The sequence below is a fragment of the Lepus europaeus genome, chromosome 13 (assembly GCF_033115175.1).
Source record: "Lepus europaeus isolate LE1 chromosome 13, mLepTim1.pri, whole genome shotgun sequence".
NCBI lineage: Eukaryota > Metazoa > Chordata > Mammalia > Lagomorpha > Leporidae > Lepus > Lepus europaeus.
Window position 1 is genome coordinate 87,292,780 of NC_084839.1, and position 15,368 is coordinate 87,308,147.

At 43.7% G+C, this 15,368-nt stretch overlaps 1 protein-coding gene across 1 annotated transcript in view; it reads left to right on the forward strand.

The window, feature by feature from the left end:
- Positions 1-15,368, forward strand: part of VWA3B (von Willebrand factor A domain containing 3B) — a 249,346-nt gene that overhangs the window by 89,453 nt on the left and 144,525 nt on the right. Inside the window, exons 9-11 of the mRNA XM_062208881.1 lie at positions 8,689-8,843; positions 13,429-13,567; positions 14,675-14,806. Of these exons, the coding sequence (XP_062064865.1) occupies positions 8,689-8,843; positions 13,429-13,567; positions 14,675-14,806 (426 nt within the window). The remainder of the gene's footprint in view (positions 1-8,688; positions 8,844-13,428; positions 13,568-14,674; positions 14,807-15,368) is intronic.

Here is a 15,368-nt window from a genome sequence, read left to right on the forward strand (position 1 = left end):
GATGTCCAGGGTGGGTGATGCCCTCAGATGAGAAGCTAAAGGCTGAGTGTTGGTTGAAGGGCAGCAGGGAGGCAAACCAGCCTGGGTTTCCAAGAAGAAAGCTGGAAGGTGCTTCCCACCTTACCCTCCTCTATGGGATACCTTGGGAGTGGAAGGCAAGCCTGGAAATAGGTTCTATAGTATTGGAATTATTCATAAGGTGGGGGTGGACTTATAGAAATTCAGGCATTTGGAATTTCAGAATTACTTACCATTCTATCAAAAGAGAAGCCTTTTGTCTCCGCACGTTGAATAAAAACAAAAACCTGCTGATGAATAGGCTCAAAACAGGCATTTCTGTGGTCCCCTCATATTTCCACTATTTTAAAGGCACATAATGCTAGTCACTACCAGCCAGCACATAATGGATTCCCAGTAAATATCAAATCAGACTCCCGGTAAATATCAAATCAAATGACACTGGGTAGGTATATATTGGAAACTTGACAATTGTAGTTCCACTGTGCCAAATGGATCTTATGGGAATACAGCTCCTCATAGCGCTGGACTCTGCCTTCCGATGGAAGAATACTGCTCAATAGCAGTGGGTCCTAAATGCTATCATCATGCACATGAGCGAGTCTGCCTGAGGAGAGCCCGAGACTTGGCGTCAATAGTCTCTCAGTCCATTTTGTGTTACTATAAGAAATTACTTGAGACTGAGCAATTTGCAAAGAAGAACATTTATTGATTTTACAGTTCTGGAGGTCCAAAACCATGGTGCGGTCATCTTGACTTCTGGTGAGGGCCTCGTGCTATGTCAGCTAGTGGTGGCAAGTGAAAAAGCAAGTGGGGATGTGGGTGGGAGAGTATGAGAGAGGGAGAGAGATGGGAGGCTGACCCACTCTTTATAATAACTTTCTAACAACTCACTCTTGCAGTAACCAACCCATTCCCAAGAGACCTAGCTCATTCCCAAGAGAAAGGCGGTGATCTCCCTGAACGACCTGATCACCTCTTAAGGCACCACTTCCGAGCACCACCACATTGAAGGCCAAGCCTCCACATGAGATTTGGTGTGGACAAATCCTATCCAAACCATAGCCAGTAACAATCCCCAGGTGGTGCAGAAGCGGCTGGTGCAGGCGCCATGTGAGGAACACTGATGTCCAGGAACCAGAAATCTAGATGTCAGAAGTTTAGTATGGAAAGACTAAGAAGTATCTCAATATGAAACCTAAAATGACATGAATATTCCAGGTTTGTGAAACCAAAGAGAATTTCCTTAGGAGGTGGTAGAGTACCAGGTATTCACTGTGAAGTGAAAGCTAAAATGGAAGCCACAAAACAGCCACGCCGATGACTGCAGCTCAGTGGAGATAACTGGGAAAGGCAGTGAAGGCTCTCCTCAAATACAGGGTAACTTTCTCTTCAAGGGCTCCGACTCAATGTCAAGGTGGACTGAGATGTTTGACTCCAGTCTCTTTGGCATGTTCTGAGGCTGACTGACCAGGCAAGAGTCTCTCCTTCAAGGGCCGCCTGAGCCATGCCTTGTTGTATTCTTGCTTCCTTACTGCTGAGTGTTTATGATGAACTGCAAAGAAGATATAAAAATTGAATTAGATAGATACAGAATTGACGCAAGACTTGTTTCCTGACTTACCCTTGGATATGGAGCGATTGCTGCAATGCAGGCAAAATCTCATTTGTGAGTCTCCTCCCCCAGCCCAGGTTTCCAGTTTTGTAGACATTATTCAGTAATGCTCAGGAAATCACACATAACTGAATTTTCATTTTGAAAATATATTAGGCCTTGGATATATAAAAACATTAATACTTGTTGATTTAAACATTACGTACCATGAGCTTATGACAATGTGGTAGGCTCAGAGCTAGTGCGAATACTAATTTCCTCCTGACTCTTTCTTGACATTTTAAAATGAAATTTTACAGGACCAGTTTGAAGAATTTGACTTATAAAAGGGAATTTATCTGAAAGTTTATGTGCTAAGGAATAATATTATAAATACTGAGAATTATATAGTACCTCGGTCCTCTTCCACAAATATTGATGAAAAAGAGACACTTATATTTTTAGTATTTGGGACTACATATCTGAAACTGGATTTATACCTAAAATGGTGATATGTATCAAGCAGGGAGAAAATGAGGCTGTGAAAGTGGTTAGGTTATTTAGGGTTCCCCAAGACTGCCACTGGGCTGGACCTCCTAAATGAATAACAATAAAAACTGGCTTATACCAGATCCAGGAAATCCATTTATAATGAGAAATAAATAATTAAACAGGCCCTGCTAAGTCAAGTTTCTCAGATGGATGAACTGGTGGAAGGAGGAGATAAAATTTCATCCTGATTAGCAGATTTCAGGCAAAATCTACTAACCGTATTTTGGGCACCCCTAAAGTCACGTTGCATGCATGGTTGTTTGCTGCTTTGGTGCAAAACCAGACCTATCTCACCATTCATTTTTCTAACAGATAATTATCGAGCTTCTAATATGTATCAGGCAGTTGTCACAGGGTAGAGTGACCAGAAATGGGTGTCAGTGCTACTTCCACCAGTTACTATGAATGAGGAATGTCATTTCTTTGAGACGTCCTCTGCTTGTGTAGAGTGGGTGGTATAAAGTGCCCAGTACTTAGGAGATGCACAGTGGATATTACCTTCCTTCTTTTCATGTCTTGCAAAAATTGTGAGTCAAAAATGAGCCCTAATGGAATGCCTTTATGCTTTATATACAAGGTAAATATATTTGGGCTCTCATTTAACACAAGAAAACCGAGTTGCACGGCCTCTGAAAGAGCAGGTAACTCACCTGCAATTCATCTCGCGGCAGGTGGCAGGGTATGCCAGCCTCTTACACAGTGCTTTTCCCACTCTGACCTGCTGCTGCCCAGCACGAGACCTGCCTCCATGTAGCTGTGGTCTGGTGCTTTTTAGTAAGCTGTACGTAAGACACATGCAGGAAATGCCTTGCGAGAGGACCGAGAGCAGGGAGAACCCTTTTGTGGGACAACCCTGGGGATGCTTTCATCCTCGCAGTATGGTGGAGCGTGGTTCCGCTCGCTGCCTGCTTTGGCAGCACAGGACTGGTCTCATCAGGCCCTTCAACCCTGTCCCCATCAGTCAGCACCAGGCTCCTGAGTTCTCACCCTGGTGTGGCTGGGGAATTCTTATTGCTTTAAAGCGAGAGCTGGTTTCTCTCCATTCCCCTTGGACCTGTGGGTCTGGAGGTGGGTGGTAGTCGCTTTGCTGTTTCTTGACCCTTTTCTCTCCCTCTTCCTGTGCCATTAGACAAGCATTCGTCTTTCTTTCTTTCTTTCTTTCTTTCTTTCTTTCTTTCTTTCTTTCTTTCTTTCTTTCTTTCTTTCCCTTCCTTCCTTCCTTCCTTCCTTCCTTCCTTCCTTCCTTCCTTCCTTCCTTCCTTTCTTTCTTTCTTTCTTTCTTTCTTTCTTTCTTTCTTTCTTTCTTTCTTTCTTTCTTTCTTTCTTGACAGGCAGAGTTAGACAGTGAGAGAGAGAGACAGAAAGGTCTTCCTTTTTCCATTGGCTCACCCCCTAAGTGGCTGCTACGGCTGGTGTGTTGCAGCTGGCGCGCTGCGCCGATCCGAAGCCAGGAGCCAGGTGCTTCCTCCTGGTCTCCCATGCGGGTGCAGGGCCCAAGGACTTGGGCCATCCTCCACTGTCTTCCCGGGCCACAGCAGAGAGCTGGACTGGAAGAGGAGCAACCAGGACAGAATCTGGCACGCCAAACTGGATTAGTACCCAGAGTACTGGTGCCATAGGTAGAGGATTAGCCTAGTGAGCTGCGGCACCAGCCAAGGAGCCAGGAGTTTCTTCCAGGTCTCCCATGCAGGTGCAGGAGCCCAAGGACTTGGGCCATCTTCTACTGCTTTCCCAGGCCATAGCTGAGAGCTGCATCAGAAGTGGAGCAGCCGAGTCTTGAACCGGTGCCCATGTGGGATGCCAGCACTGCAGGCAGCGGCTTTACCTGTTTTGCCACAGTGCCAGCCCAGCCCCATCAGTCCTTAAAGATGATAGTTTCTGTCTTGCTATCACTGGCTCCAATAAGAGCTCAGTCCCTTGTGGATGACCCTTCCAGTACTCTGACCTTTCACTTCTGTCACTTCTTCTCTGTTGACCTTCCCCTCCTCCGTTGCTATGTTCCTGCCATATACACTCCTTTGACCTTGTAATTACAAACAACTGGATAAGCACAGTCTGTATAATTCAGTTCCAGATGTCCTACTCTGTGACCACCTTGTTTTGGTCATTTCCTCTACTTCCCCAACTTTAACAACCTGTCACAAATAACGATAGGCAACTTAACCTTTCCCCCACCTCTTCTCTGTCCTCTCCATCTGCGTGTCCCACCCATACATACTCAACCCATTTCTCCCTCTTTTTTTTTTTTTTTTAAGATTTATTTATTTGAAAGGTAGAATTACAGAGAGCCAAGAGAGGCAAAGAAAGAAAGAGATCTTCCATATGCTGGTTCACTCCCCAGATGGCCGCAACAGTCAGAGTTGGGCCAGGCCAAAGCCAGGAGCCAGGAGCTTCATCTGGGTCTCCCACGTGGGTGGCAGGGGCCCAATCACTTGGGCCATCTTCTGCTCTTTCCCCAGGCTGTTAGCAGGGAACTAGATTAAAAGTGGAGCAGCTGGGACACAAAATGGTGCCCACGTTAACAGCACCTACCCCCTCTCTTAACATCTTTGCGTTCATCTGGCAAAGTCCTAAACTTGTTAAAAAACAATGTTCTGCCTTTTCTGGCCTATTCCTATGCAGGTGGAAGAAGCTGTAGGAAACCAGGTAGCCATGATTCCTGGGTCCCACTTCACATTCACACCTTCTAACTTCAGTGGATAATTTGTGTTGCCCAGCAAGTCCACCCAGCACCTCAATTCTGAGATGTCTACATTCTCCTTGCTCCTCAGATGACCGGCACCTTCTCCATGCTCACTCTCAGCAAGTGAGCTTGCTTCATGTGGTGTGGAACATCTGCCATCACATTTCTGCACGCCCCAGCACCTGCGCCTGTGTGCTGTGCCTTCAAGTCTCTGATTCCCAGGCTGCATTGTCCTGGCCTCTGTCATAGGCCACAAATACACTGATCTCTCCCACCTCATGTCTTCATTATTCCCTCTCAATGTCCTATCTCAGTATTGTAGTCACTTCTAGATATTTTCAATCAGCATCCAAATATGCTTTTATCTCTCCCATCTTAAAAATGTGGTTCCTATAGCTGCCTCTAGCCCTGCCTCATTTCTCCACTTTTTTTTTTAATAAGATTTATCCATTTATTGGAAAGGCAGAGCTACAGAGAGGCAGAGACAGAGACAGAGAGAGGTCTTCATCCACTGATTCACTCCCCAAATGGCCACAATGGTCAGAGCTGGGCCAATCCAAAGACAGGAGCCAGGAGCTTCTTCTGGGTCTCCCCCATGGGTGTAGGGGCCCAAGGACTTGGGCCATCCTCTGCTGCTTTCCTAGGCCAGAACATTGAGCTGGATCATTAAGTGGAACAGCCAGGTCTTGAACCAGTGCCCATATGGGATGTCAGCACTGCAGGCGGCCACTTTACCCACTATGCCACAGCACCAACCCCTCTGCTTCTCTTTAGAAATCAACTCCTCAGGGGACTGGCACTGTGGCATAGTGAATAAAGCTGCTGCCTGCAGTGCCAGCATCCCATATGGATACTGGTTCAAGACTTGGCTGCTCCACTTACAATCCAGCTCTCTGCTATGGCCTAGGAAAGCAGTAGAAGATGGCCCAAGTCCTTGGGCCCCTGCACCTGTGTGGGAGACCTGGAATAAGTTCCTGGCTCTTGTCTTGGGATAGGCGCAGCTCCAGCCATTGCAGCTATTTGGGGAGTGAACCAGTGGATGGAAGACCACCCTCTCCCTTTCTATGCCTCGGCCTCTCTGTAACTCTGCCTTTCAAATAAATAAATCCTAAAAAAAAGAAGAAGAAGAAATAATTCCACTCCTCAGAACAGTTGTGGACATATCACTTCCCCAGTTCTTCAGTTCTCTTCCCGTGTTCTCTTGAACCCACTCCCATCAGGAAAAAGTCCCCACCTCTCCATCAAAACTCATTCTTCAGGAATACCTGATTGCTAGAGTCAGTTCTCAGGCTATGTCTTCCTTGACCTGTTATGAGCATTGATGCTGTTGATCACTTCCTTGAGATTCTTTCATTTGTAGAATATATGCAGTCCTGGTTTCCCTCCTACCTTGCTGGCTCTTCCTCTTCCATCTTCCTTATTCTTTCTTCCCTATGCCCCCACCCTGTAAGTGCTGCAGGGCCTCCAGGTGCAGACCTTGGACAACTTCCCTGTCTACACTCATTCCCTGAGTGAACTCACCCAGGCCCATGTTGTTTAGTGTCCTGTGCATTCCAGTGATTTCTGGGTGTGCACCCCCAGCGCTAAGTCCCTCTCTGATCTGCACCTCACTGTTTGACATGTCGCTTGGATGTCTGGCAGGCATCTCAAACCCAACAGATCGGACACCAAACCTCGATCTTCCCTACTCAGAGCTGCTCTCCCACAATCTTTGTCCTGTCAGTTTATTGCAACTCCATTTTTTCACTTCCCTGGGCTGAAAAACCCGAGGCATTCCCGACTCCTCTCTTTTCTCTCACATCCACATCTGATCTCTCATTACACCCTGTCAGTTCTTTCTCCACGATAGAACCGCCTATCACTCATAATCTGACTGCCTCCTACCGCTGCTGCCATTTCCCCCGTCCATGCCCCAAATGACCCCCTGACTCCTTGCTTCTGCCCGTGACCTTTTGCAGTCTATTTTCAGCAGTGCAATCAGAGTCATCTTGTAAAACCATAAATTAGATGTGCCGCTTCTCTTGATAAAGTCTGTACGTGATTCCTTTCTCACTCATAGCAAAGGCCAAAGTCATTTCCATCAGCTGTCACGCTTTATAGGATCTGCGTTCTGGCTCTCCTCCTCCGCCTATTTTTCCAGTTTCATCCTGTTTGTTCTTCCCTTGCTCACCCTAGTTCGGCTTTATTGGACATCTGAAAATTACACGAACACTGCAGGCAGACTCTTAGCTCAGGCTTTTGGGCCTGCCGTGTTCTCAGACTTCCTCCGAATCTTCACTTGGCCACAGTCTTCAATCTTTCTGGTCTCTGGTCCACTAAACTCCATGTGAGGCGTTCTCCTCTAGATTTTTTTTTTTTTTTGATAGGCAGAGTGGATAGTGAGAGAGAGAGACAGAGAGAAAGGTCTTCCTTTTGCCGTTGGTTCACCCTCCAATGGCCACCATGGCTGGCACTGCGACCTGCGCATCGCGCTGATCCGATGGCAGGAGCCAGGTGCTTATCTTGGTCTCCCATGGGGTGCAGGGCCCAAGGACTTGGGCCATCCTCCACTGCACTCCCTGGCCACAGCAGAGAGCTGGCCTGGAAGAGGGGCAACCGGGACAGGATCGGTGCCCCGACCGGGACTAGAACCCGATTTGCCGGCGCCACAAGGCGGAGGATTAGCCTAGTGAGCCGCGGCGCTGGCCTCTCCTCTAGATTTTAACTTGTCCCCTCTCCCCTTCTCTGTCTAGCACTCTCTGATTCTATAGTCTCCTTCCTTCCTCATTTTTCTTCCTAGAATTTGTCACCATGTGACCATGATTTCTTTGTTAATTGGCTCTTCCCTGTAAGGAGAGCTCCACAAATCAGGGATTCATGTGTTTGTTTATGGATTGTGCTCTTAGTGCCTAGAAGAGTTCATGGCCTGGAGTACTGCTGGAGGAGTATTGGTCAGATGAGTGATAGAGACCGAGTTGATGAGAGCTCACCTTGTGGGGAGCTTTTGTCCTGGGACCAGTTCTGTGTGTCCCAGTAGAGAGTGTTACATGGGAGTTGGAGCTCTTGGCCACTTTGCTTCATTTGCAGCTGGGAGTAGCAATGGGAAGAGGGTTTATGTGAGTCTCAAGTCTCACTTCCTCCAGAATAGTTTTTTGATCCTCCAGTTCATTGCAAACTCTTTCTTCTTTGCCAGGACTTTCTTAGTCCTAGTCTGAACCCTATGCCCAGTACTGGGTATCTAATTACCTGCATTCCAAAGTGTGTGTATGTGTGCAGCTTCTCCCTGCTGGAATCATTGGGTTCTCTGGGGCATGGATGGGATCATACATATCTTTCTGACACATGTCACCCAGCACATGTTACCCATGTAGTAGGCCCTAGGACATCTTTGACTGAGCTAATGACTAAATGATTTATTGCACAGAGGGTCAGCATTGTGGCGCAGCAGGTAAAGCCACTGCCCATGACACTGGCATTGCATATGGGCACTGGCTTGTGTCCTGGCTGCTCCACTTCCCATCCAGCTCCTTGCTAGTGGCTTGGGAAAGCAGAAGATAGTTCATGTAGTTGGGTCCCTGCCACCCACGTGGGAGACCTGAATGAACCTGGCTCTTGGCTTCAACCTGGCCCAACCCTGTGTGTTGTGGCCATTTGGGGGAGTTAACCAATGGATAAAAACTTCTTCTTTGTCTCTCTCTCTCCCCCATCTCCATAACTCTTTCTAATCAATCAATCCTTTAAAAAAATTATTTGCTGTATGGGTGAGTGCCAAGAGCTGGATAAATAAGGCAGGGATGATGCCATCTGGAAACTTTTCTTTAAGTGGTTTCTGAGTGGCTTCTGTTCTTTGTCCTTCCCTTAGGAGACCAAGAAGAAGATAGTCCATGCAAAATATTGTAGCAGGTTTGTTCATGCTCCCTGGAAGGATGGAAGCTTGGTCCATGTCAACATTACGAAAGAGAAGTGCAAGTGGTACAGTGAGAGAATTCATACAGTCCTGGCTCACATCCAAAGGAGGTTGGTGTATTTGCTGTTCAGTACAAGTGGTCTAGTCTCTCTTGAAGTACAAATCTACCTGACCTGTTGTTAAAAGCTCAACCAGGAGAAATGGCTGCTAAATATTGTTAAGTCAGGGTTGCCATCTGATGATTTGCTGATGGCATTATTAATAAGAAAGAGGATGTTTGAATTCAGATTCAGAGCTTCCTTGATGCTAGTTTTGGAGATTCTTAAAAACAGCAAAGGTATGTTTATCACATTTACACATTAGTGTGGGAGGCCAAGAAATGCTTCTGTCCTGTCTTATGTGTTTTGTGGGCTACAAGAATACTGTAGACAAATATTATACCTGTCCTATATATCCTTGAATATTGCATTTCAAGGCAACTGTTACAATGTTGTGAAATATTTGAATACAACTAATTAATATATATGCTTTATAAGTTAGCTAATAATAATTCCACATGACCCCTCTGAACCCTACTGGTTATATATATATTTTTAAAGATTTATTTATTTATTTGAAAGGCAGAGTTACAGAGAAGCAGAGGCAGAGAGAGAGAGAGAGAGGTCTTCAGGCTGCTGGTTCACTCCCCAAATGGCTGCAATGGCCAGAGCTGGGCCAATCTGAAGCCAGGAGCTTCTTCCCGGTCTCCCATGTGGGCGCAGGGGCCCAAAGACTTGGGCCATCTTCCAGTGCTTTCCCAGGTCACAGCAGAGGGCTGGATTGGAAGAAGAGCAGCTGGAACTTGACCCGGCACCCACATGGGATGCTGGCACTACAGGCTGTAGCTTTACCTGCTGGCCCCCTGCTAGATATTTAACGTGTGATAATACTCTTGACTCTAGCATATGAATGCTGTGACCTCAAGGTCAGCCCCATGGGAATGATCTACCTTCACCTCCCAGATTTTGCCAGAGGAGAGTTTTAGACCATTTAGGTGCATGGACTCTGAGGTCAGTTAGCACAAGATTCTAATCCCAGCTCTGCCACTTGCTGTATGACCCTGACCAAGTGAACTAATGTCTTTGTGCATCTGTCTCCTCATTTATAAAGTGGAAATAGTAATGCCATTTATGAATTTGTTCTATGGATTAGATCAGACACGAAATCTAATGAGCCTAAGTCAGTACCAGCCTGCAGCAGCCATTTGAAAATGAGAGAGCCCGCCCTCCTCCTGTGTTTTCTGTTATAAACCACAGGCTGCACATGGAGCCTACCTCTCAAAACCCAGGTGATGGGTTACTCAGAACAAGTCCTCTCATTCTGGAATCTTCTCTGCCCATGGCTTTGGAGCTGACCCCATGGGGAGGGTAGTTTAGGTTCTGGATCTGGGACAGAGGATGCTTCTTGCAAAGCACCCCACCTGGCAGCCGCTGGGTCCCTTTGTCCCACATCTCCTACAGGACATCAAGGGTTGTCCGGAAGCGTTCTCTCTTCTTCTGTTTTCTGGAAGACTTTGTGAAGAGCTGGCACCATCTCTCCCTTGCCTTTTGGGCAGAATTCACCACTGAAGTCATCTGGGTCTGGAGGAGTCATCTTTGTGGGAAGGTTTCGAACTATGCATTCAGTTTCTTTAAATGCACATAGAAGTGATACTGGTAATTAATGTCCTTTTGTTTTCTCAGCAGTCTTGTTAGAGGTTATCCATTTTATTGATCTCGATAAAGAAAGAATTTCTGGTTTCACTGATATTTTCCTCTAAAGGGCTTTCTGCTTTCTATAGCATTGATTACCACTCATTTTTATTATTGTCTTTGCTGTACTTACTTTGAGTTTAAGTTTCTAAAGATAAATGCTTAGGTTACTAATTTGAGAACTTTCCTTCTGATATACCTCTGAGTACTTTGTTAACTGCCTCTCACATGTTTTGATATGTTGTGTATTATTTTTAATCACTTCAGAATATTTTCTGATTTCCCCTGTTATTTATTCTTTGACCAAAAGATCTCTTAGAAATGTGTTGTTTACTCTCCAAATACTTGTAGATTTCCTTCATATTTTTGGTTATTCATTTCCACTTTAATAACTTCATACAATATTTATTGGGCCCCATTTTGTAACCAAGAATATGAAAAAAATTGCTTTTGTTGGGTGGAGTGTGGTGTAGATATCAGTTGACTCAAGCTGGTTGACAGTGTTGCTCAAGTCTTCCAGATTGCTACTGATTTTCTTTTTAACTGTTTTATATGTTATTGAGAAAAGAGTGTTGAAATCTCCAACTGTAGTTTTGGGATTACCCAATTCCCCTTTCGATTCCATCAGGGTTTTCCGTATGTATTTTAAAGCTGTGTTAGCAGGTGCATGTACCATTAGGGTTGTTAGGATCTCTTGATAGATTGCGTCATTGGTGATTATGAAACTTCTGTGTTATGTCTGGTAGGTAATATCCCTGGTTCTGAAATGTACTTTGTTTCCATATAACCAATTGTCTGCATAGTTTATTTTTTCTATCCTTTCCCCTTTACTCAACTCTTACCTTTTAATGGAGGAATTTCTTATAGTCAGAATGTATGTGAATATTGTTTTTAAATCAGCCTTGACAACCGTTTCCTTTTAATTGGAGTGCTAAGATTATTTACAACTAAAATGATTGTTGACACAGTTGGATTTGTACTTATACATTTATTTTTATAAAGATTTATTTATTTGAAAGGCAGAGTTACAAAAAGAGAGGGAGAGACAGAGATTTTCCATCTACTGGTTCACTAATGGTTGCAACTGCTAGGACTGGGGCTGGGCCAGGCTGAAGCCAGAGCCTGGAACTCCATCTGGGTCTCTCCTGGGCCCCAAGTACTTGAGCAGTCTCTGCTTTCCCAGGTGCGTTAGCAGACAGCTGGATCAGAAGTGGAGCAGCTGGGACTTGAATCAGCAGCGCCCATATGGGATACAACATCACAGGCAGCAGCTTCACCCACTACACCACGACACTGGCCCCATGATTCAGTTGAATTTAAATATAAGATTGTGTTACTTGCTTTCTCTTTGTCTCATCTGTTCTTCTTTCTCTTTTATTTCATTTATGGTCTTCTTTTGTTTGAACTTTTATTTTATTTTATCTTCACTACTAACTTATTAACTCTCTCTGTTTTGCTCTGATGTATGTGTATGACTATTTAGTCTTTCGTTTTTAATTGTTTCATATTATTATGTCTTTCCAAGGTTCCTTCATCTTTTCTCCTGATGTCTAATTTACTGTTGATGCCATGCAGTGTATTCTTTTTTAATTTCAGATATTGTATCTCTCTAGAAGTTTCATTTGGGACTTTTCCCCCCTATATCTTTCATTGCTTTCCTCCTTCTGTTCAGACTTTACCTTCTTGAACATGTACATTGGCTTTATGCTAGCTATGCAACAGAATCCTTTTCCACCAGTTCTACATTATCTTTGTCATCTTGGGGTCTGTTTCTGTTGATTGATTTTTCTTCTGACTATGGATCATATTTTCCTGCTTCTTTGCAGCTCTGACAATTTTTACTGCATGCCAGATATTTTGAATTTTATATTATTGAGTCGTGGATTTCATTTCATTTTTTAAAATGTGTATTCTATGGTGGGGTTAAGTTGTTTGGAGCCAATATGAACTCTTTAGGACTTGTTTTTAAGTTATGTTAGCGTAAGTCCAGGGTGGCCTTTAGATGAGGACCGACTTGGTGCTATTACTAAGGCAATGCCCTTTTGAGGACTCTCCCTGATGCTCCATGTATTAAGGAGGTATCCACACTCTGGCTGGTTGGAAGATGAACTGTTGCCAGCTTTGTTTAAACTCTGAGGCTGTTGATGCATCTACTCCTTTTTGACAAATTGTTCCTTGACTTCAGTAGTTTCTTCACATGCATGCCTTGGTCAGCACTTAGACTCTCTAGGGCACTCTTCTATAGATCTCCGGAGCATAAAATTTCCCCATGTCTTATTCTCTCTCTATCCCTCCTCTTCCCCTTCCCTCTCCTTCTGTGCTGTATCCTCCTCTTCGGTATTTTTCCCCACAAATTTTAGTTACCTGGGCCCTGCTATACTCAATTTTGATCATTGTCTTTGGTCCTCTGTTCTGCACCTGCCTCTCCCAGGCTTTGGTCACAGTCATGAGCTTCATTGACATCCTGTGATGGACACCTGAGCGTGGACAAAGGAAGCAGTCCTGCTCACACCACCACCTGTTGCTTTGTTCTCACAAGGCTTGGGGTCGCTTGTTGCTGTCCCCAAGCTTCCTCGAAGCTTCAGGAAAATGCTAGCTTTACTAGATTGACTGCAGGCATCAGGGTCAGAACAGATAGCCTGAACTCATCACTGAGGGCCTCAAAATACCAGTTATTTGCTTTTGGCTTTGGTGCTTGTGTTGGATTTATTTTTCTGACATACTCATTTTCTGACTTCTGTTTCACTTGGATTAATGTTGGGTCATGGAGCAGAGTGATAAGTCAGCCATTGTGAATGTAGGGTTTTCTACAGAAAAACTTCAAAGTTTATAATCCACTCACTGAAAATTGGGTAATAAAGAATTCAGCCCAGCTATGGCTTCTGTAGATGGCCCTGTTAAGTTCTTAGGAAGCAGATTTTGTTGCCTGTGGTCTCTGTTCACTTTCAACCTATTTTCTGCTTAGGATTAAATGGCTACAGGATGGGAGTCAACTCCTCTTTGGAAAAGCACAAAATGATTGCGTCTATGTCCTCATTGATACATCTCACTCGATGAAGAGCAAGCTGGACTTGGTGAAGGACAAGATCATTCAGTTCATACAGGTTAGATGGAGCTGCCTGTTTCATGCATCTGGGGGCCTGTGTGTCACCAGTGCATTTTCACTGGCTATTGTCTGTTGTGGGCACTAAAAATCTGCAAGAAGGCTGGCTCAGTTAGGCCTTTCATCAGTTAAAGAACCATCATTCTCCTTTGCAAGCAGGCTTCTCCTCCATGGACCCTTTCTGTAACACACGGGTTGCTTCAGGGAGTTTATGCATTCATTGCTTCAAGCTGTTGTCTGTCCAGAAGTCTGTGGTGTACAGAGACTTTTCCCAGACACTCGTCATATTGCCATTTCTGCTTTAATTTCCAGTGTGTACTGACTGGGGAAGGATGTGTGTACACAGCCCCCTGAATAGATGCATGGGAGGAGAGTAGGCTGTTTGGGAGCTCCAAGTTCTTCTCCCTGTGCTGCTGTGAGTTGTATGACCTGAAGCAGTTGCTTGGATTTCCAAGGCTGTAGCTTCTGTGCCTATGGTAGACATCATAGTGCTGTTGTTAGCCTGTCAATATTGATGTGAGCATTGGCTAAACAGTAGTAGTAAGGAGTGTTTGAGAAATACTACATAAATTTAATTTGACAAATCTCCACTGGAGATATATGGATTGATGGAAGGCAAATGAATCAATCTGTAACCAAATAAAGCTTTATCCAAAAGATGATGAATGAAATTTACCATTTTGAATTTTTTCTTTAAGAATATTGTATTTAATATGTTTATTTGTTATATAATATCAGTAGTAATAGTTATTTGGAATTAAAAGATAAACTTATTTTTTTGCAAAAATTTGAAACCCATTGTATTTTTTTATAATAGCATTTTCTACACACTTGTTGAAAATCTCTCATATATAAACTTATACATACATGTGATATGATATATTCATATATATATATATATACATTTGTGAAGGTCTTAACATCCAAACTGCATATTTTATTTAAATACATTTTGTAGTAGAAAAGATTTTTTTCTATTGAATGTAACTTCCAGCTTGTAGAACTGAAAATAGGTGTCCTAGTGATTAACATTTATCAAGCTATGAACTTTTCAAGACCCTTTCTTACATATGATTGATTTTATAATTAAAAAGTACTTGTCTTACAGGAACAGCTGAAATACAAAAGTAAATTCAATTTTGTGAAGTTTGATGGTCAAGCAGTTGCTTGGCAGGAAAAACTTGCTGAAATCAATGAAGAAAATTTGGAGCAGGCTCAGTCCTGGATCAGAGATATTAAGGTAAAAAGGAGACTCAACCTGGGAGAGCAAGTGGGAGTTTCTCATCTGTGTACTGAATTTGTTCACAGGACAGAAATTCTTGAGAAGTTTTTCGAGCTCCAAAGAGGGCAGTGGCTTCACATTGATGTTCATTTTGATTACCAAAGTCATCATTAGTGCAATCTCATTCATTAAAATCTTAAAGTTTAGACAAAGTTTCTATTCACAATACTACATTTCCAGATCTGCCCTTGGCTCAAATCTCAGCCCATTTATGAAAACAAATTTCAAAATGCCATATAATTTTTTTGCATTCAGATATTCATATTTATTCTGTGTAAAACTGTTATTGTTTCAGGAGATATGCTGCAGTTTTTCTTAACAGTAGCTTCATTCAAAAGTGATGAACTTATGGAATCACACAGTAGAATCTCAGTGTTTAGGACTGAAAGCAAGAAGAGAGGGCAGCAGGATACAGTATGAAGGAGAAATAATTTCTTTAGCCTGTGTATTTTATTTGGAGACATTTAAAGCTACTGTTGGTATTTACAGAGACTACTGGGAAGGACTTTCCTTCTTGTCT